We start from the raw sequence: 21,688 nt of genomic DNA, 5'->3' as shown, positions 1-21,688 counted from the left end.
TACACAAAAGTGGGGAAAAATTATACCTTTTTATTGACCAGAAAGGTTCATTTCACAGTATCGAGCTTGTAGAAAAGTTGGAACTGCATGAGTACAGGCTACATGGGAGAAAATTGGGGAAAACAAAAGCACAAAGGAATGTGAATATATGAGTGAACTTAATTAAAAATTTAGAATTTAACTAATACATAAAATCACAAATCTCAATCATGAAAGTTCCACAATCTCCTTTTCTTTCACAATCTTACTCAGATACTCAAAACAATCTGATACTAAAATTAGTTAAAAAATATATTCAACTTGTTTGTACCATACTTGACCAATCCCGAAACTACCGAGCACCGGCCAACGCTATACTGTCAAGGACCCAGAAGAGTTCCCCTCCGACCAGGAGGCCAATCACTACTCGACACGTGTCAAGATTAGAAGCCAATCAGAGCGCAGCACGTGTCGACATCAAGAACCAATCACAACATGACACATGTCAATGTGACAAAGCTACAAGTTTTTCTATAAATAGGGGTCATTCCCCCACAATATTGCCTAATGCCATTTTGTGTTAAATCATTCACAAGAACTCACTAAATTGAGAGCTTGATCCTTTGTACTTGTGTAAGCCCTTCACTACTAATAAGAACTCCTCTACTCCGTGGACGTAGCCAATCTGGGTGAACCACGTACATCCTGTGTTTGCTTCTCTGTCTCTATTCATTTACGTACTTATCCTCACTAGTGACTGAAGCAACCAAGCAACCAAGCGAAGGTCACAAAACCCTGACACTTTATGTTGTACCAAAGTCTTCGCTGATTTTGTGCATCAACATTTGGCGCCGTCTGTGGGAAACGACACTTATTCCTACTCTCTTCAGCTGTGTCAAGCTGGTTTCTATCATTCGTACACTTTCTTTTGATCAGGCATCCCTCTCCAGCATGGGAAGCGAAGGAAGCCATAGCACACAGAATGACACCCCCCTTGCACATAGTGCGAAACAACGAAAGAAGGAAGGAAAACGAGTTCTTCTTCAAGCTAAAGTCGATGAGTTGGAAGCTCAGAACAACAAGATAGCAATGAGGAATGAGGTCCTCCAGGAGCAATATGAGAAGCTCTTCGAGACACTCCACGAAGCTAGGCAAGCTCAGACACGCGAGCTTGTTGCCCCCGTGGAAGTCAACCATCAACTGGGTGCCCTCCAACATGGAGGGTCACATGCATTCGACATAGATATCCCTGATAGGGAACAGATTACCCCTCGACTTGATAATCAACATGAGGCTTCTCTTAACCCAGTTGCTTCGACCCGAACCATGAGAAGTGGAGGGAGACACCTCTTTGCTGAAGGGGCAGAAGGATCGAAAGCCGTCTTTCGCGATTGTCGGGATTTCCTGAAGCAACGTCGAGAGAATTCCATCCATATAAGCTCAAAGATTAATGACCCAAGGATTTCTGAGAGACTCGGTCCCCTGCCACGGCCCAAGCCGGCCACCAATTTGGGGAAGGGGCAACAAGTCCCAGAGAGACATGAGGGTACAGGGGACTCAGAGGTGTTCCGACAGACATACCCTGGAAGCCAGTACAGCGAGTCTAGGGAAAAATCACATGCCCTTGATCAAACCTTCCTAATTCCAAGAGGAGATGGAGATTTACGAAAGAAAGCTCCAGTGGCACATAATTCCGCTCAGGACCCCCTTGTCCTACAACTTATTGAGGAAGTAAACAAGTTGAAGGCTGAACGTCAGGCTGAAATACCTGACTGGAACCAACCCAGGCCTGGCCCTCTTACAATGAGGATCCTCAACACCCCCCTTCAAGCAAAGACAAAGCAAAAGCTTGGCTTGCAACTTTATACTGGAAAAGAGGACCCGATTGAGCACCTTAACCTCTTTGAGTCCACCATGGCATACCGGATGCACACCGACGAAGAGCGATGTCTTCTCTTCCCCTCCACCCTCTCTGGCGGAGCTCTAAATTGGTATTGTCGTCTTACACCTGAGACGGTAGACTCATTTGAGGAATTGAGGAAACTATTTGTTTCCCAACACATTTTCCAAACCGATCGCTTGCACTCTGCAGATGACTTGTACACTATTCGCCAGAAGCCAGACGAGTCATTACGTATGTATGTTGGCCGCTTCAGCCATGAATACTCCCGGTGTGCCGAGGCAGACGACAAGACTGCCCTCAAAGCCTTCACGGCAGGCCTACGTGATTGTTTCTTTAAATACATGATCAATGCCAATACTTGGAAGACTTACTCTGAGGTGATGGCGCAGGCTTATAACCATGCCTCCGCCGAGGCAAAGACATATCAGGAGAAACCCCCTACAACCATCCTTTATCAACAAGTGGGAGGTGGAAGCCAGACTCACCTAAATGAGAAGACCTCGACTTTCCAAACAGCAGTGGCACCTCCCCATGCCTTGCATAATGCTTCACCGAATCAACAGACATATCAATTTCAAGGCAAGAGGAAGGATTTCCATCCTCACCACTCTCCTTTCAGTAAAAAGAGTAAGGGACATTATCCCGATAACCAAGGGTATCGCCACAATAGCGCTCGCCCCCAGGCAGTCAATGCAGTGGGTCAAACCCGCGTCAAGGGTATCGCCACAATAGCGAGGTTTTAGCCTGCCATACTTAAGGTGTCTTACGCCTGCCGAGGCGGAAATCGTCCTTCGGGAAATACATGAGGGAGTCTGTGGAGATCATGCTGGATCTCGGTCCCTAGCACACAAGACTTTTCGCCAAGGATATTACTGGCCAACACTCCACCAGGATGCCATCAAAGTATCCCGCTCATGTGACAAATGTCAACGATATGCGGCTATTCCTCATTCCCCTCCAGAGCCTCTTACTCCTATGATCAGCCCTTGGCCCTTCGCCCAGTGGGGACTTGATTTGATCGGCCCAATGCCGGCAGGGAAGGGCAAAGTCTGTTACGCAGTCGTTGCAGTGGACTACTTCACAAAGTGGGCCGAAGTAGAACCCTTGGCAACCATTACTGAGGCAAAGATAGAGGACTTCGTGTGGAAGAACATCCTTTGTAGATTCGGCATTCCCAATGCGATAGTCACTGACAATGGGCGACAGTTTGACAACAAGAGGTTCAGGTTGTTCTGCTCTAAGTTCAACATCAACTTATGCTTTGCCTCTCCAGCTCATCCCCAGTCTAATGGACAAGTTGAGGCCATCAACAAAATAATCAAGCGCACTTTGAAAACCAGCTTGGACAAAGCTAAAGGCTGTTGGCCAGAATTTGTACCCCAAGTTCTTTGGTCATATCGCACTTCATATCGGACTTCAACAGGAGAAACTCCATTCTCACTTGCCTTTGGCACAGAGGCGGTTGTCCCTGTTGAGCTCGAGCAAGCAACATTCTGAGTCCAGAACTACATTCAAAGTGAAAATGACAAACAACTCACCCTCAACTTGGATTTAGTCGAGGAACACAGAAACCAAGCTCACTTGAGGAATGTCGCCTACAAGCAGCGCATCTCCAACTATTATGACTCTAGGGTCAAGCCTCGTTCTTTCAAAATAGGAGACTGGGTCTTAAAGAAAAGATTACTCTGCGACAGAGTCCCGAGTGAAGGCACACTTAGTCCAAACTGGGATGGACCGTATGAAGTCATTGGCATCAGTCGCCCTGGCTCTTACACACTTAGAAGCTCCGATGGCAAGACCCTTGGCCATCCATGGAACGCTGATCACTTGAAGTACTACTACAAATAGACTCACGATGTACAAGTGTTGAGCTATAGCCGTTCGGCATCCTATGTAATGAAGGCCATTTGGCAATGAATTCAATAAAGAGGTAATTTAGCCAACTCAGCCCTCACTCTTTTACATTCATAGCAAGCGATGCCGGAACCCTTCTCAATCAGAAAGCAATCCGTCTTCCACAGTCACTACAAAACAAGCAAATGAAGACCATGTCAAGCGCCAAAAAAAAAAAAAAAAAAAAAAAAAAAAACAGCTTCATCCAAAAAGCTTCACCCGAAAAGCTTCACCTCCAAAGCTTCACCCACAAAGCTTCACCTAAAAAGCTTCACCCAAAAAGCTTCACCCGAAAAGCTTCACCTCCAAAGCTTCACCCACAAAGCTTCACCTAAAAAGCTTCACCCACAAAGCTTCACCCAAAAAAAAAACTTCACCCGAAAAGCTTCACTTAAAAAAGCTTCACCTACAAAGCTTCACCTAAAAAAGCTTCACCTAGAAAGCTCCCTCTACATACTTTCACCATCAAAGCTTCACCATCAAAGCTTCACCTAGAAAGCTTCATCTACAAAGCTTCATCTACAAAGCTTCACCATCAAAGCTTCACCTAGAAAGCTTCAACACCAAAGCTTCACCTACAAAGCTTCAACATAAAACCTTGCTCCAAATAAACAAATTTTGTTCACAAAACCCAAGATGCCCTTGAACTTGTACAAAAACACTTGGGTAAACATAAACATTTTTTGTTTTACACCCACAAGGGCCCAAAATTTTCCTTCTTATTTATTCACTTATATATGTTCCCAAACATATTATAATAGATCCAACAACAAGCCAAAGTCCCAAGTTTCATAATGGACAAAAGTACAAGCAATTCATCAATAATGAAGGTGCTACAAAAATTGGAATCTGCCCCAAAATAGAAATCCAACCCAAGAGACTTTTTCTCTCTCTCCCTCTTCCGCCTCCTTTCATCTATCAAATTTCTGCAACCTCTGCTCTTCTCCAATGGAGCTGAATTTTGGACACCCTATAGTTCTTGAGCATATGAACAACTTTCAAGAAGGAACCATTTCTGTTTGAGCGACAGAAATTAAAGTGTTGAAGCTCCAAACATGATAGTCGGCTTCTTGCAGATTTCGAAGCTGTTGTGATGTTTCGAAGATCTGGAAATATTTAACCGTTAGTTCATCCTGAATTTTTGATATGTTATGAAAGAGTCGATGAGGAACAACTTCAATGAAGAAAGCATACCGATCTGAACAAGAGAAAATGGAGTTTCGAAGCTCACAACAAATCTGACGGGTTGACAGAAAAATAATAACCAGTCATTCATCATACCTGAGTTTCTTGAGTTATACAGCTCCGAGGGATCTCAAATTTGGATATGTTGTAGTTCACAAGCTGAGGAACAACTTCAATGAAGAAAGCATACCGATCTGAACAAGAGAAAATGGAGTTTCGAAACTCACAACAAATCTGACGGGTTGACAGACAAATAATAACCAGTCATTCATCATACCTGAATTTCTTGAGTTATACAGCTCCGAGGGATCTCAAATTTGGATATGTTGTAGTTCACAAGCTGAGGAACAACTTCAATGAAGAAAGCATACCGATCTGAACAAGAGAAAATGGAGTTTCGAAGCTCACAACAAATCTGACGGGTTGACAGAAAAATAATAACCAGTCATTCATCATACCTGAGTTTCTTGAGTTATACAGCTCCGAGGGATCTCAAATTTGGATATGTTGTAGTTCACAAGCTGAGGAACAACTTCAATGAAGAAAGCATACCGATCTGAACAAGAGAAAATGGAGTTTCGAAGCTCACAACAAATCTGACGGGTTGACAGAAAAATAATAACCAGTCATTCATCATACCTGAGTTTCTTGAGTTATACAGCTCCGAGGGATCTCAAATTTGGATATGTTGTAGTTCACAAGCTGAGGAACAACTTCAATGAAGAAAGCATGCTGATCTGAGCAAGAGAAAATAGAGTTTCAAAGCTCACAACAAATCTGACGGGTTGACAGACAAATGATAAACAGTCACTCATCATACCTGGATTTCTGGAGTTGTACTGCTCCGATGGCTCTCCAATTTGGATATGTTGTAGTTAAGGAATTAACGAACAACTTTCATGAAGACAACTTTGTGATTCGACCTACAGATGATGGTGTTATGTTGAAAAACAATTCCGGTTGTTAGGGGAAATGAAAAACAATTCCACCAAAGAAACATCATTATGATGTTTCATCATTATGGTGTTTTCATCATTATGATGCTTTCATCATTGTGATGCTTCCATCATTGTGATGCTTCCATTATGATGTTAATGCACCAACGGTTACACCTTCTGCAATTCCACTTATTCGGGCCTAGCAACCTTCATCAACAAAATCTATGAAGAAAAAGTCCGGGGCTACCACTTAGAAAACAAAAGAATGAAGTTTTGGTACTTACGACATGGACTATTAGCAAGACACCTCATTCGTCAACTCCCTCGACTAGAGACTTGGGGGACTCCCACCATATGCTACTACGCCTTGGTACTCAAAAGTTCGTGACTACTCAGTGACTTGGATTTTTCAAGTCTCCAACCGAGAAGTTTTCCTCACTCGGGAAATTAAGGGAACACTACCTCAAACTACATGCTTCACTCACAAAGCTTCAACAATACAGGTTTCAACAAAAGCAAAAATTCAAAGAACTTTATGAAGAAGGCTTTGGTGTATTTAACACAATATGTTGAAATGAAGCAAAGCTTATTTATTAATATTTTCGATAAGCCACAAATATGTACATATACATGAGTCAAAATAAACAAACAAAAGGGAGCCTTCACAAAGGTTGCTTAGGGGAAGTCTCAGCAGTCGGTAGAGCCCCAGAAAGAGAAAGCACCGGAGGGTGGTTATCCGGAGCCTCAGTACTTGACAAAACCCCAGAAGGAGGAGGCATTGGAGGTTCATCATTTGAAGCTTCATTACCAGGTACAGCCCCAGAGGACGAAGGCAATAAATGCCTTTGGAACAAACCCACAAACCGCTGATGATCAAGTAAAACCTTACCATCAGATTCCTTCATCTGGTCAAGCTTCCTCTTCATGTTTGTAGCATAGTCATGGGCGAGCCGGTGCAACTGCTTATTCTCATGCTTGAGCCCTCTAATCTCCTGTTTGAGACTCATCACTTCAGCAGCCAATGATTCAACTTGGCGGGTTCTAGCAAATAGGCGTTGGGCCATATTAGACACAGAACCTGCACACTGAACACTAAGAGCCAGAGAGTCCTTAACAGCCAACTCATCAGACCGTTTGGAAAGTAGTCTATTATCTTTGGGAGTGAGAAGGTTCCTGGCCACCACTGCAGCGGTCATATCATTCTTCATCACAGAATCCCCAACGGTAAGAGGACCAGTAGGGGATATGAAGGATGGGCGCCATATGTTGTCTGGAGAAGGCGTGGCTGTCTCTTCTCCAAGGTTCAAGTCAAAACGACGGTCGGAGGGTCCAGACATTTTCAAATGTGTTGAAGAAGGAAGAGGTCAGACAAATCAAGATCTTAGAAGTGCAAGAAATGAGCTTCTACTGGTAGAGATTCAAGTGTGCTGTGGAACTTAATGCCAGCCTCTATAAAAATCTGCACTCGACGGAGCTTCAGAAATCGAAGAGGCGTTTGCTTTCTCAAAAGCTGGGCTGCTCAGAGACCACGAGGGCCGATCTCAGAAATCGAAGAGGCGTTTGCTTTCTCAAAAGCTGGGCTGCTCAGAGACCACGAGGGCCGATCTCAGAAATCGAAGAGGCGTTTGCTTTCTCAAAAGCTGGGCTGCTCAGAGACCACGAGGGCCGATCTCAGAAATCGAAGAGGCGTTTGCTTTCTCAAAAGCTGGGCTGCTCAGAGACCACGAGGGCCGATCTCAGAAATCGAAGAAGCACCTGCTTTTTCAGCCTCGTCAGCACCTGTCACATGCACACTCAGCTTTGCGGAAATTACGGGCAATCTGTCGAAGATTTCTGGTGAAGTAGAAAGCACGTGAATCTTACTGTTCAATCACCGCTCTCCATATGCACCATAAACTCCTCGGGTACCACATATAACTTTGTCAAAGATCTCTGACAAAGTTTAGGCACGAGAATTTCGAAGTTCCAGCTACCCTACTATTACCCATAAGGGTAAAGGAACAGCACCACTGCTTGACAACTGGAAAGTCCCTATGTGTGTCGACCTCCGGGTTTTGCGGCAAGACAGGTTGGCAAGAACGTCCAACCTTTACTCACATTCGAGAAAAGACTCCCAACATAATTACTTTCTAAAAAACCGGAGTAGCACCGCTTTCCGAATCTCGAGAGTCAGATCCTCGACGGGATTACTTGTTCGAAAACCGAAGAGGCACAACTCTCAGAACTTCGAGAGCCAGATTTCCTTAGATAAAGCTTGTCTGTAATCTTCACACGTAACATCAGCTTTCCAGATACCACATACCACTTTTTCAAAGTGCTCTGACAAAATTAAAACACGTGAAGCTGGCAGCTCCCACTACATTGATGTGACCAAGAAGGGTAAAGGAATAGCATTACTACTTGTTATTGGGAAATCCCTATATACATTGACCTCCCTCCTCAACGGACAGGCAAACCTGCAAAAATGCTCAACCCTTTCTCGCATTCGAAAAGGCACCCTCAACATAACCTCTCGAAATACTCAGCTTTATTTCCCCCCGATAATACCTCAGCAAATAAGCCACACCAAGAACAAGAGTATCTCATATCATCAGGGTCGAAAGCAAGAGTATCCCATATCATGCTTTCTCCCTGTCTTTGTCTTTGTCCTTGTCCACACCTGCAGGACAAGGAGAAAGAAAGCAGTCAGTCGGAACCTGAAATCAAACCTCCAATTTGGAACTGACTGCCTGGAGCCTTTGCCTGGTTGCTTACTTAGCATTGCTCTCGAGTACTCATCCTCAACTGCTGTCAAGGTCACGAATTCCACCGGCAAATACCTCATGACAGTTGATCAGATATTGGCTCTTTACACTGAAGCTGCCAAGCGTGGATGAGTCACTATGAAGGAATGTTCTGAAGGACCATTTAAATGCAAAGGTTGCACACCACTTCTGCCATGCAAAAGATTGAAGCAGAAGGTTCAACGGTGAGCTGAAACAGATCACTACAGCACGACACCTTTCCATACCACATTCATTATTCCGTCAACAGCAAAAGTATCCCATATCATCAAGGTCGAACGTACTCTAGATTTGATGGACTTGTTTTGACCCTCAAATTTTTGAGTCGGCCTTATACTCTGAAGGGCACCAGAAAACCCTCCAGCACAGTTCAAGAATAAGCCTGTGGAAAGTTACTTCTTCAAAAGCAAAAGTATCTCATATCATCTCTTATCCATTTGCTTCTCCTTATCCTGGCAGTTGAATGAGAGACAAGGAGAATGAGAACAATCAACCGGAAGCCGACGTCAAACCTCTGATCCTGGGTTGCTTACTTGGAAGTTTGACTGCTTACCTTGTCTGTCACCTCTTTCGGCAGATCTCCTAGCTCGACGACTTGGGGGACTCCTACTATAGGGTTTGTATCACACTTGACTAAGCCCGAAACTACAACTAAGCTTCAAGTGAAATTGATACATTACCTTGTGCGTCAACATCAGCTAAGTACACCATTCCCGGATGGAGGAAAGGTACTTCCAGAGAAGGGCAGATGAAGATCAGACCACACTTCGGTACTTAGAAGTTTCGTGATTACTCAAGGGATTGGATCTTGCAAGTCCCCAACCGAGGAGTTTCCCTCACTCGGGAACTTAGGGGAGCACTGTTTGTACCATACTTGACCAATCCCGAAACTACCGAGCACCGGCCAACGCTATACTGTCAAGGACCCAGAAGAGTTCCCCTCCGACCAGGAGGCCAATCACTACTCGACACGTGTCAAGATTAGAAGCCAATCAGAGCGCAGCACGTGTCGACATCAAGAACCAATCACAACATGACACATGTCAATGTGACAAAGCTACAAGTTTTTCTATAAATAGGGGTCATTCCCCCACAATATTGCCTAATGCCATTTTGTGTTAAATCATTCACAAGAACTCACTAAATTGAGAGCTTGATCCTTTGTACTTGTGTAAGCCCTTCACTACTAATAAGAACTCCTCTACTCCGTGGACGTAGCCAATCTGGGTGAACCACGTACATCCTGTGTTTGCTTCTCTGTCTCTATTCATTTACGTACTTATCCTCACTAGTGACTGAAGCAACCAAGCAACCAAGCGAAGGTCACAAAACCCTGACACTTTATGTTGTACCAAAGTCTTCGCTGATTTTGTGCATCAACACAACTAATTGAAATATTATACAATAGTGAAGTTCACAGACTAATTGGAACACATCTTTGCAAATCATTAAGATTATGGAAACCTAATTGTTGGTACGTTATTAAAAAATATGTATAGAGTGCTGGAACACACAAAAGTAGTCACTTGCAAAAAATACTCAATTTTTATCAAAATCTTGCTTCAAATACAAAGGATCCATACAATATAGACCACACTCAACCAACCTCCAATCAAATTTCATTGGATAAGTGTGGTCTATATTTGAATTCTGTTTGATTAGCGAACACCCATACATGAAACCTGTTTCTTTTCCTAGATGACTAAACCACACACGGAACAGAATCGAAATCTCATACCAAAAAACTGACGACAACAACAAAAGCCCAAAATTTTGAAAACACATCTCTCAATAAGAAACCCACTGGTAAAATTTAAAAGCAGACAAAATAAAACCAAAAACCTACAGTAAAAAAACCAAAACAACTCACCAGGAGAAATTACATTCACCAAGTTGAAGACCCGTACAACCCAACCCACCAAGCTAAATAACCTTGACCGGCCGATGAATTTTTCCTTTGCAAAATGACTCCACAACCGCGAACACAAAGATTAACAAAAGAAAAGCCACCAAGGGTTAAAAAATGGCAAAACACGATAGCGAAGAACAATCCAAACAACACGAAAGCAGAGGAGAAGAGACGCATGGAGCGCGAGGACAAAAACGCTGAGGAAGGCTATCGAAAAATGGAGCACTGAGGAACCTTTGAGAAAGAGGGAGAGAGAGCTATCTTCTGCTTTTGCATCCTGCTTCCCATTACGCGATGATCAACACGGGTAAAATTGTCATTTCACTGTGCAATACAGAAAATTAAAGTTGAGAACCAGCAGCAGCGAAGGGCATTACCGTCTTTTCACTGTATAAAAATTTAGAACTTATATGATGTTAGAGGTGAATGTATTGCTAATAGTTTCATTTGCCTTAATAATAGGTGAATTAGGTTGATTGTAAGGTGATTGCAAATAATAAAGCCATGGGTGAGTTATGGTTGATTGTCCTTACAAAAAAAATAAAAATAAAAAATAAAAAATCTCATGTTGCGAGACTAATATATCTATCAAACCGTGATGCCAAATGTTCCCAACATAGCTCAAATTAATTTTTTGAGTGGCAAGTCAAGAAATATGATAAATTCTTTCTGCATGTTATATGTAAACAATTGACAGGATCTTAACAAGTGAGGTTTTGAAACTTTTTTACTTTAAACATTGTACATCTCAAATCCTTAAATGAACCAAGCACTTGTCGTGTCGTCGTCATTTTTTCGACCCACATCTAGAATACATTGAAGCCACAACAGATATTGAATCATTATCATCAAGAAATAGAGCAATTCACTATCACTCGCATACATAACCATAACAATGTAGTCATTGGAGTTTAAGATTGGGTCTGGTGAAATCGTAGCCTTGACCACAAAGTAGTCATGATGTTTAGCCCAACCACCAGTTTTAGGCTTCAGTGGGGGACCTTTTCTTCTACCTTGAACCCAAATTAATAAATTATTAGGGTTCCTACAGAATTTTCATCCATTGTTATTAACCGTCCTCTTGAAGATCCACAATATCGCTTTTTTGAACTTAATTGCATGGACTGCGTTCCGTGTATCATTTTCATTTTCCGAAACCAAGAGCAATGGAGTTGTAAACTTAGCACGTTTACATTTTCTGTTATTATCATACATTGCCATGACATGCAAATGGCCATGAATAGTCTACAATCTGATGTCCTCAACAATCTGTAGAAAATCATATACAAAAATTCCATCGCAAAGTCGCTACAGACCCCTTATCCCTTAATTAGGTCCAAGTAATAATTTCCCCAGCACTTCTAGGCAGGCATGGCTAGGAAAGTTGTGGAATCCTGTAATCCAAATTTCACTATGTATAGCACCCTAGTAAGTTATTTACAAAATGCTGGAAAGCTTGGTGAAGCTCATGAAACAACAATATGTAGGTCCAGGGTATCCTCAGTTACACCATGAACCCACACCTTGTATCAGTTGTCTCTGAAGGTGAAGGAGAAGACCTCATATTTTTATCTTATTTATCTAGTGCGAAATGATCCATATAGATAAACAGTTGTTTTTAAGTGTTTTGCTTTGTTGTGTGTTGCACTTATGCTGTGATTATACTGGTTACGAGAAGTGGCAACGCTCACATTAGAACATAGACAGAGTACTGGAGGTTTCACTTAGACTTAGTATTCGAAACACATTCCCTGTCCCTTTGCACTCACTCGCCACCTCTCTTTCGGCTTCCTGGTCTCTCTTTTCATGTCATTTTTTGTAATCTTTCTCGGACACACACGCATACCTGCATACATATTTCATTAATAGTTACATGAAGCAATGGACGGACAGTTTGATAGATCAAATCGTTGTATTGCTTTCCATTTCCCACGCGCATTCTATATTTTATATACTTCGCATTTAACTGAAACCAAATCTATTTTCTGCAATCGTCACTCATAGTTTATACAATTTAACTAAAATGATCACCACCACTTTTTTGGGCCTATTTTATTATATATAATTTTGTACGTTTCCTATTCCAGCATAAGGGTAAGTATTTTATTTCCAAAAGCAAGAATCTATAGCATTGGACATGGCTGGCCACCTGCTGTTTGTAGTTATCGCATGTTAAGCATCACATCGCAACAACAATAACAAACGAATACCCTAAAGAGTTGTTGAATTTTCCCACTATACTGCTCTAAAAAACAAGATTATATACTTTTCACCTGCTCTCCTTAACAAAACCAAATATCCAAATATATTACCTTAATTTCCCAAGGTTGTAATCAAACGCAAAACCTTTTGGCACTAGTCGTATGAAACAGGTCTCGCATGTTTGCTACAACCATAAAAATAGCATACTCATGACTGTATGAGACTCGTTTCATGCAATCGGTACAAAAATCAACAAACAAAATAGGCATGGCGCATGACTTCATTTCCAGCTCAACAATGATGTAAATTATATAATTCAATGCTTAATTCCACCGAAAGATTTTTTAGTATGACCGTCACACGAGGTGGTACATTACGTGTCCTTATATAAATGATGGGTTATGTGTGTTAAAAAGTTAATAACTTAAAAATTAAAAAATTTCACCACTTGCATAAAAACATATGATGTATCATCCGTGTTCCCATCACAACTAAAAATTTCTCGATTCCACCAAACCCATCTCAATAATGAATACAGCAAATAAAATACGTGCAAAACTCAACAGTTTTGTGCAATAATCAATCACATTCATGCACCAAAAAGAATCATTAAGTCAAATTCATGCAATTCCCTTTCAAGTGGGCGTGTACTCATCGCTTGGTAGCCGCCACAAAATATGACGCCAGCCATCATATTCTTTGCACCTTTTTCTTAATTTCAAACGCGAAAAATTTGACAATCGTATCAACTCCTTCACTGTCAAACTTGGACGTAACCACATTGTTAGACCACATTTTCTTTTTTGGTCACTTTAGTTCAAATCAAAAACCACTCTCACCGTACAAATATCAAATTGAAGTAATATCGCTCAAAAAAAGTGTCCCTCCACCAAAGCCATTTGCTTCAATGCTACATTGTTTGCTTGATAATATCCAAATAATAATATATTTTTTGAAAAGATAAAAGTTAGTTACAGGAATGGATTTTTTTTGTGAATTCTTATTTTATTTGAAAATTTAATGAGAAATGGCAATTTTTGGATTATGAATATTTCACCATTTTTGCCTTCTCCCTCTATATGATAAACCATCGTACATAACTGCTAACTTAGAAGGAGAAAATATTACCATGAGAGATAAAATTTGGTAACTCTTTATTTACTTTTTGTCCTCCTTCTTTTCTTCCTTTTTCTCCTCCTTCTTTTCCTCTTTCTTCTCCTCTTTCTTTTCTTCTTTTTTCTCTTCTTTCTTCTCTTCTTTCTTCTCTTCCTTGGCTGGTCCGACAGATACTATGTCTACTTTCCCGACCTTCTTCAACTTCTTCACTACAGCCACTGGATCCATCAGTCCTACAACTGTCAGCTTCTGGTCCTTTATATCTGCCGCGATTGAATCAATCCCTGTTCACGAAATAACCCAAAAACAAAATAAATAAGAGAGAAATCAAGAAGCTTTAATTAGGTTTAATAACAAAAGTGCTTCTGACAACGTTTGGCAGAAAAAAGTTCAAAGTAGTTTTAGTTTTTTTTTTTTTTTTTAAACCCTTGTTTTCAATGAAGGCGTTTGTGAATATAAGTGCTTTAAAGAAGGATATCCAAACAGAACCGTATAATTTTGAGAATTTCTTTTTATATTATTGAACTATTGAAGATATAACCAAAACTGAGTAAAGATAAATGAAAAGAAATACCGAAAATATCAGCGGCAGCTTCAATGGCTTTCTGCTTTGTTTTGTCATCGGTCATGGTCAGGACCTTCAGGACCGCCTTCTGCTACAAAATTCACACAAAAATTACAGAAAACAAAAGGAAGGATTATGATCTATGATCTGATGTGCTTATGTATATGCATATGCTTGAAGGGATTGTAAGCATGATAGGTGAAGCTAAATTGAATAAGAAAAAGCAAGTTAAATTTAGAAAGCACCTGAGCCATATCGCTGAGAGAGGAGGAATGGAAGAACACAAACAAAGAGGGGAGAGAGAGAGAGAGGCAGAGAGACTGTATGATTTTGTGGCTTTTTATAAAGGTTGGAAATGTGAGGTTCAAATGGGCCTGGACATGGGTTCAGTTTGGGTCTGAATTTGGGTGGGTCATGCATGTGGGCGGGTCATGCATGTGAGTGAGAAGTTACATCCAACAGATATGGGTTCGGTTTGGGTCTGAATTTGGGTGCGTCATGCATGTAATAGCATTTTCAAGAGCAATTTTGAACTTTCTGTTAAGCTAGTTAGTAAATAGCATCAAAAAATTATTATGTTTAATTTTTTCACTTCCAACAACACTTTATTTTAACAAATTTTAAATGGTTTATTATTAGAAAAACTAATGAAAATGGCTTGAAAACTTTGAGTTTTAATGATAAAGACAAAATAAAGGGTAAAGTGAATAGTACAAGGTTTGACTTTTTAGTGTAAAAATATGATTTTTCGTTAAAGTAAACAGTACCGTGAGCTTTTCTTTAAAACTCTCTTTATTATTAACAATTCAAACTCAATCTGCTCATTTTTTTTAAACACCATTCTCTCTCTTGCTTTTCTTCTCTCTTAACGGTCAACTCTTGAGTTTTATTACTTTTTCAATATTTAGTTGATTAATAGTTGCTTTGTAAATTTAAAGAGCGGTTGTTCATTTTATTGTTATCGAGAATCTTTTACAACATCTCGTAGAGATGAAGTTTTTGAGTTTGGCTCTTTAAAATAGATTTTTGTTTGCTTTAGAGCATCTTTTGAAGGTGCTCTAACGTATCTTTCTTTACCATTTTAGTGGTAGGTATTTTTTTTCCCACGGTTCTCTTTGTCATAAATTGTTAATTTGAATCGATGGATAGGTCAAAATATTTACTCACGGAAAGTGTTTTGCATTTGTTCTTTCTATTAAGCGCATTCTAAATTACTATAATTGATTGGATTACCAAACTTGAGTGTAATGAGAAGACATTACCTTGATCGCGGGAGCAAAAGTTAAGCCTCAAGTAACAAGTTAAAGCGAGATAAGAAACACGGGGTTTGGAGCCCAAGACTCCATTCCTTATAAAAAGAACAATCAACATAGTAGGAGAAAACCTACGATATTGTTCTACTTTTTTGAAGTACATATTTAAGCTTATGAGTGTTTTCTTTGCATGAACAACTAAAAATGCTATCCTCGTAGTTGGGACACTTACAGATTTTAACATTTACACTGATCAATTAACCAAACTTACATTTGTCTCATACAGTCTTAACAATTACTTAACCATAGAGCTTATAGATGAACAATTGGTTATGTAACATCACTCTCAATAATTTGGGGCTACAGGACCCCATTTTCAAATTCATGCTTCTCCTCCCACGTTCCCATAAAGACGAAATGTTCAATCAAATTCCACGTTGGATCGGGCACCACCTACTGAAAAAAATAATGACTTTTGTGTTACTCTTTTTCAAGATTGTCTTCATACGCAAAACTTTTTGCTTGCTCTCAATTATCCAACTTTACTATTTCCTACTTGGGTCGTGAATGTTCAAATTGCAAGTTGGAAGCTCAATATGTTTCTCCAAGTAATAACGTTTAATTAATCTAACTGAAATCCAGGACTTAATTACTTTGAACATATTTAGGTGGTTTAATTAGTATTACAGTATTTTATTAATTTTTTAATTTAGTATTATTGTTGATGCACAAAACCGGAGGTTTTGGAACAACGTAAATTCGACCGTGAATCTGCAAGAAATGTAAATAACACAAGATGCATCATGGTTCACCCCAAAATTTGGGCTATGTCCACACTGATTATGTATTTATTTGAGGGAGAGAGAGCTCTGAGAGTGAGAGCTTTGAGAGGGGGTGAGAGGGCCTAGGAATTGGCCTCCTCCAATTGTGAGGGTGAGGGGTCATTTTATAGAATAAGAACTCTTCACTTATTACATATTTGCCCATTCCTTTATCACATAATTACATTTAAGTCCCCTGAGTATTTGTACGAGATCTAAATAAGAGGCCCTAAATATGATATAAACAATTACAATAGTGATATTTCTCTTTATTTATAAGTGAGAGATGTTAGGTTCGATTCTCGTAAAAAACCTTTCTCCTCTAACGTAGATAATATCATTTTCTAAAACTAAATTGTGCAAGCGTATATTGAATTTACTCTATTTTTTTTTCTTCACTTGACCGATTGAGATTAACTTTTCATATTGGATCAAATCCGATTTGGGCCCATTATTTTCCTTACAAATCCATTGGGCCGTTTCTGACATGATACATTTTTAGTCTGTTATTCGTGTACGCTGTTGTTCACTTCAGCCCAAGAATAAAAGATAATGACCGCAACATCCCAAAATTACCCTCTACTCCACCAGGAGCATTTTAAAAACAAATGTCAAATCTGAAGTGACATGTCACACAATTAAATTTTAGGAAAACTAATGAAAATGACTTGAAAACTTTGAATTTTAACGATAAGAACAAAATAAAGGGTAAAATAAATAGTACCAAAATTTACTTTTTAATGTAAAAATATGATTTTTCGTTAAAATAAACAGCATTTGGAGTTTTTGGTTAAAATTCATTTAAATTTTAGGTAATAATAAGTTTTAACGGATGAGTCAAAACTACTTGGATTGATATAAGAACTTTTTGCTGCCAATTTTGAATTGTGAGCTGTCAATTATTTTTCTGATTGTTTTGTTGTGTGTCCCACTAATGCATCAATTGCAAATCATGAAAATTTATCGATCCTGATTTCCTATTAAAAGTAGGAGATACAAATATTATTATAACAATATGTATTGGAAGAAGAGAAAATTTGACCATATGAACTATTAAATTAACATTTTAAATCTCCATTAGAAATGCTCTTGCAACCTCACAAGAACATGCCTGTCAAACTAACATTTATCGATCCCGATGGTGCATCACCACCCTCCACGTGTCCAGGACATTTTCGTTGGTTATACGAGTATATTAGGTCGTGGACCCACACAAGGATCACTAGAGACATGATAGAGATGACAAGCAGCCCGACTATAGAAGGAAGATTCTCTCCTTTTTTTTTTTTTTCTTTCCTTTTCTTTTCCTTCTATTTAAATGATTAAGATTAAATCACATTAATATTTTGTATTAATTTTTTATAAAGACAAAAAACAAAGTATGAGAGGAGGAAAGGAAACGAGGGAATAGGGCTTATATTTGACTACTGTTAGGGCATTCATATTGGAGTGGTCTGTGATACCATTTTTTTTAAAAAAAAAATCAAGTTTTGAACTTTTTTTTAATAAACGATATTATCTACACTAAGGGGAATGATGTGAGCTTAGCCTTATAACGGGCTATGAATAATGTGGTTCAAATTCGTTTTTGACGAGAATTGAACCTACGACCTCTCACTTACAAGTGAAGAGGAATACCACTTTTTGATTCAAAATTGCATGATGCATTGAAAAAGATAAAGATAGACCCGTATGCATGTACCAAGTATCTAGTATATATGTATACATGGAATGATTAGCAAAGGAGATCTTTCTGTTTCCCTTTTACTTGTTTTACTAATTTGTAAAAATAATTGTTGCTTTCCTTACCTACAATTATGTGTGATTAATATAGAAAGAACCAATATAATAAGAAAAAAATGAAACAGTTGACACAGCTGGTGAAAGGCATGATGGATGGTGATGAAATCAGGGTAGAGGGAGTTGATCGTTGTGTGGATAGAATTGAGAGCAAATAGCATTCCATATTTATCTTAAACTTTCCATAACAGTGGAAATCAGGCACTGTCAACGTTGAGAGCACACGGAACCTGTCGAGTATATATACGACGTATCCTTGATGTTTCAATTCACATCCACATAAAACTTTTCAAACCAACAAGCAATACCTAGCATGGCTTTGTTCATAAGAAATCTTGTGCTAGTGCTGTTTTTGCTTACAATAACCCTGTGCGATGCAGGTATAAGTATTCATCGGAAAAGAAGACATGTAAGAGTGAAAAATTTCTTGCAACTGAACGGAACGTTGTTCACGCTTACCCTTCACTGCAAATCCAAGGACGATGATCTTGGTAAGAAAGTGATCCCCTTCAATGGTTCCTGGGAGTTCGATTTTATTCCTCATTTCTTAGGCGCAACATTATACTTCTGCGGTTTTGCATGGCCGGGTCAATTTAAGTGGTTTAACGTATATAACGACGACAGAGACATCGACCGTGCTAGTAAGTTCCAGTGGAGTATATATCCTCCAGGCCCATGTAGGGTTGATTGGTTCAACGAGTCAATTGTCGAGGGGACATGCTACCATTGGAACGGTGAAGCTCTTTAGACGCAAAACATGCAAACTTGACATGATACCAAATTGTACGCATGACCTATTTATCTGTACTCTATAGTAGAGAGAGGAATGTGATCAGTTTGTGTGTCTAAATATATATCGTACAAGTATCTTCAACAAATAATCAAAAGTACGATAGTGTTCCTACTTCTGATATTTTTTCTTTCTTTTCTTTGGTTTAATGAGTCTGGATGTGTTGGATGTTGTGATAACATATTTGATGAGAACTGAAAAGATAAGATGGGGAGGATGAACGAGGGCAAGGAAGGGAGAAGGGAGAAGGAAGAGTTTATTTTTTATTTTTTATTTTTTTTTTTTGAAGAATAAGGAAGAGTTTAATAGGAAAGATGGAATTAATGAAAAATAATTAGTGAGATAGGATAGAGAATTAAAAATCTTAATTACAAGAGGTTTTTAGAATTTTGTTGCCAAACCAAAATTATTTAAATAAATTAAATTAATTGGACTAATTAGATTGCATCTAAACCATTGAATTTGTTAGATTAAAAAATTTACAATGATTTCTAACCGCACGATGTACGATGAACATATGTGATTGGAAAATTCTCAAAAAGGATCCGGCGAAGATCCTCTCTCAGTAAAGACCTTTTGACTGTTTCCATTGAAGGATATATATTTATCAAGGTCAAACACATTTGATTTTGAAAATTAAACATCAAATGATTATCAAACAATTCTTAAAATTTAAACTACTTAAAATTAAGTGGTGAACAACTCAGACTAAAGTGTGAGAATAAGAAGCACTAAAAAACAAGTACAAAATTAACAAATTAAATAAGAACAAAATGTTAAAAAAAATAATCACATGATTGCGCAAGCATGCGGATTGTCTTCGCTGAAAAGTGATGCAATGGCCTCATCGGATGCCACGGCGAAGGAATAAAGCGACGGGGTGTGGAAGAAGGTGTGGACGCCAGACCTCCCATCCCATACCCTTCCTATCAATTTCTATTTCTATGGTCACAGTTACATCACGTCAATATTTTATATTCTTATTACTTTTTTTTTTATTATTTCTTAAAAACAATCAATATAAAATGTTGATATGACTTAACCGTGACCATAAAAATTAAAAGGAATATGAAGAGTATGAGATGAGGGAGAGCAGATAATCCAAGTCCGCAAAGGGAGAGTATCCAGTAAAAGGCCATGGCTCTGCTGCTTTTCCAGCTCCCTTAATTGATGCATAACCCCTCACTATTATTTTCTGGATCTCCATTTCTACTTCCACTTCTTCCACACCTGTTCAAATAGAAAATTACATTTTTAATAATTTGAAATTTCTGGTTTGAAATGTTGGGTGCCATCTAATATTTCAAGAAAAATATATACGAATAAAACTAGTTCCAAACTTTTAATTAAAATAAAAAAATTAAGGAAGACTAAGACGTTATGAAATAGATACTAAACTGCAATTTATGAACAATACGGCTGATTCTTTGTTTAATGTATTTCCAGTTTTATTGTTCCAAACTGGAGATGGTTTGCAGTGGAAAGAATTACATAATATGGGGCTCAAAAGCAATGAAGAAAAATACCCTGTTTATTAGTTTGTGTACCTTTCAGTTTGGAGACAGCTTGCTTCAACTTGGAAGCACATCCTTCACATTCAAGGTTTGGAACTCTCACCTCCACAATCTGCAAACCATCCACACTTTGTCAATATATTTTGTTGTGAAATTCTTACATCTAACCACGGATATGTATCAGTATCCCCCGATTTCGCTAGTCACGTATTGAGTGAGTTAAGTTAATCGTGACAATGGTTCTTTTTGGGAAGAAAAGGCTTTTGATGCTGGCCCTGCTAGCATCCATACGCAGATTCTTAATATTACCGGGGTATATTCTGTGTAAGTATATCATGTGACTCAAGCGAGATATAACCCGTGACAGCCAAGTGTTTCCAGGGATCCCAAAGTACCAGAAAATAAGCGTGGTTCTGGTAAAAGCCAGCCCCATGTTCTATGCTGTCTAGTTTCAAGACAAGGATGTTATTGTAATTTGATGAATGTCTTTATGATAATGTATTAAAAGGTAACAACTTTAGGCTCCATATGGTACGAAATAAAGTCCAATTTAAAAGGAGAAGAGTTTGCCAAGAGGCCCGTAACGCCATCTGTCTTAAGTCCGTTTTCATTTAATGTAATAATAATGGATCATAATTGACACACTCACGTGTTCTGACAGAATTCACAAAAGTAAGATTCACTTTCGGGTGTTATATCTTAGTAATGGTATCTTTAAAGCTTCCGAACTGTGTAAATGGTTACGCCACTCTCACGTGACGGCCAGCATGCCCTTCTTCAGGATGGGGTGTGTCAATAATTTTTGTTTGCTAGAATTGAAATAAAACAAATAATTGAGACTCTCAATTACCATCACACAACTAAAATTCCTAAAACAAGAACAAGATATATTTTAAGCTAACCAACTTTTGTTTGGATTTGAAAAATTGCAATAAGAAAATAAATTTCAAGCAAACCAACTTTGTTTTGTAGCCAAAAAATGAAAATTTTAAATTAAGGAATGGTTTGAAAATACTTTTAAAATGTTTAAAAGCGTT

General features: G+C 38.9%; 2 protein-coding genes across 3 annotated transcripts; both read right to left on the bottom strand.

Annotated features, from left to right (window-relative positions):
* Positions 1–13,707: 13,707 nt before the first annotated feature.
* Positions 13,708–14,880, bottom strand: LOC126628942 (heavy metal-associated isoprenylated plant protein 39-like). Of its 2 annotated transcripts, none has more exons than XM_050298834.1 (3): positions 14,719–14,880; positions 14,483–14,561; positions 13,708–14,192 (listed from the first exon to the last, which is right to left on the bottom strand). In XM_050298834.1, exons 1-3 carry the CDS (start codon positions 14,725–14,727, stop codon positions 13,951–13,953), a joined length of 330 nt encoding a protein of 109 aa, XP_050154791.1. In that variant the 5' UTR covers positions 14,728–14,880; the 3' UTR covers positions 13,708–13,950. The 2 variants fall into 2 exon arrangements, with proteins under 2 accessions (XP_050154791.1, XP_050154790.1); XM_050298833.1 differs by having other exon boundaries at positions 14,483–14,564; positions 14,719–14,865.
* Positions 14,881–19,711: 4,831 nt separating this feature from the next.
* LOC126630304 (heavy metal-associated isoprenylated plant protein 31-like) lies at positions 19,712–21,084 on the bottom strand. The gene is made up of 4 exons (XM_050300391.1): positions 20,961–21,084; positions 20,685–20,783; positions 20,201–20,367; positions 19,712–20,073 (listed from the first exon to the last, which is right to left on the bottom strand). Exons 1-4 carry the CDS (start codon positions 21,082–21,084, stop codon positions 19,927–19,929), a joined length of 537 nt encoding a protein of 178 aa, XP_050156348.1. The 3' UTR covers positions 19,712–19,926.
* Between the last annotated feature and the right edge of the window lie 604 nt (positions 21,085–21,688).

The sequence above is a fragment of the Malus sylvestris genome, chromosome 7 (genome assembly GCF_916048215.2).
Source record: "Malus sylvestris chromosome 7, drMalSylv7.2, whole genome shotgun sequence".
Classification (NCBI taxonomy): Eukaryota; Viridiplantae; Streptophyta; class Magnoliopsida; order Rosales; family Rosaceae; genus Malus; species Malus sylvestris.
This window is presented reverse-complemented; position numbering and strand designations above follow the sequence as displayed.

Excerpts from the sequence above, each read along its gene's own strand:
- LOC126628942 (XM_050298833.1), bottom strand. Across the intron at positions 14,193-14,482 it reads AGCTGCCGCTGATATTTTCG|GGATTGATTCAATCGCGGCA; the intron begins GTATTTCTTTTC and ends TTTCGTGAACAG.
- LOC126630304 (XM_050300391.1), bottom strand. The coding sequence starts at position 21,084 with ATGGGGCTGGCTTTTACCAGAACCACGCTTATTTTCTGGTACTTTGGG. Across the intron at positions 20,368-20,684 it reads AGCTGTCTCCAAACTGAAAG|GTGTGGAAGAAGTGGAAGTA; the intron begins GTACACAAACTA and ends CTATTTGAACAG. Across the intron at positions 20,074-20,200 it reads TCTCATACTCTTCATATTCC|AAATTGATAGGAAGGGTATG; the intron begins TTTTAATTTTTA and ends CCATAGAAATAG.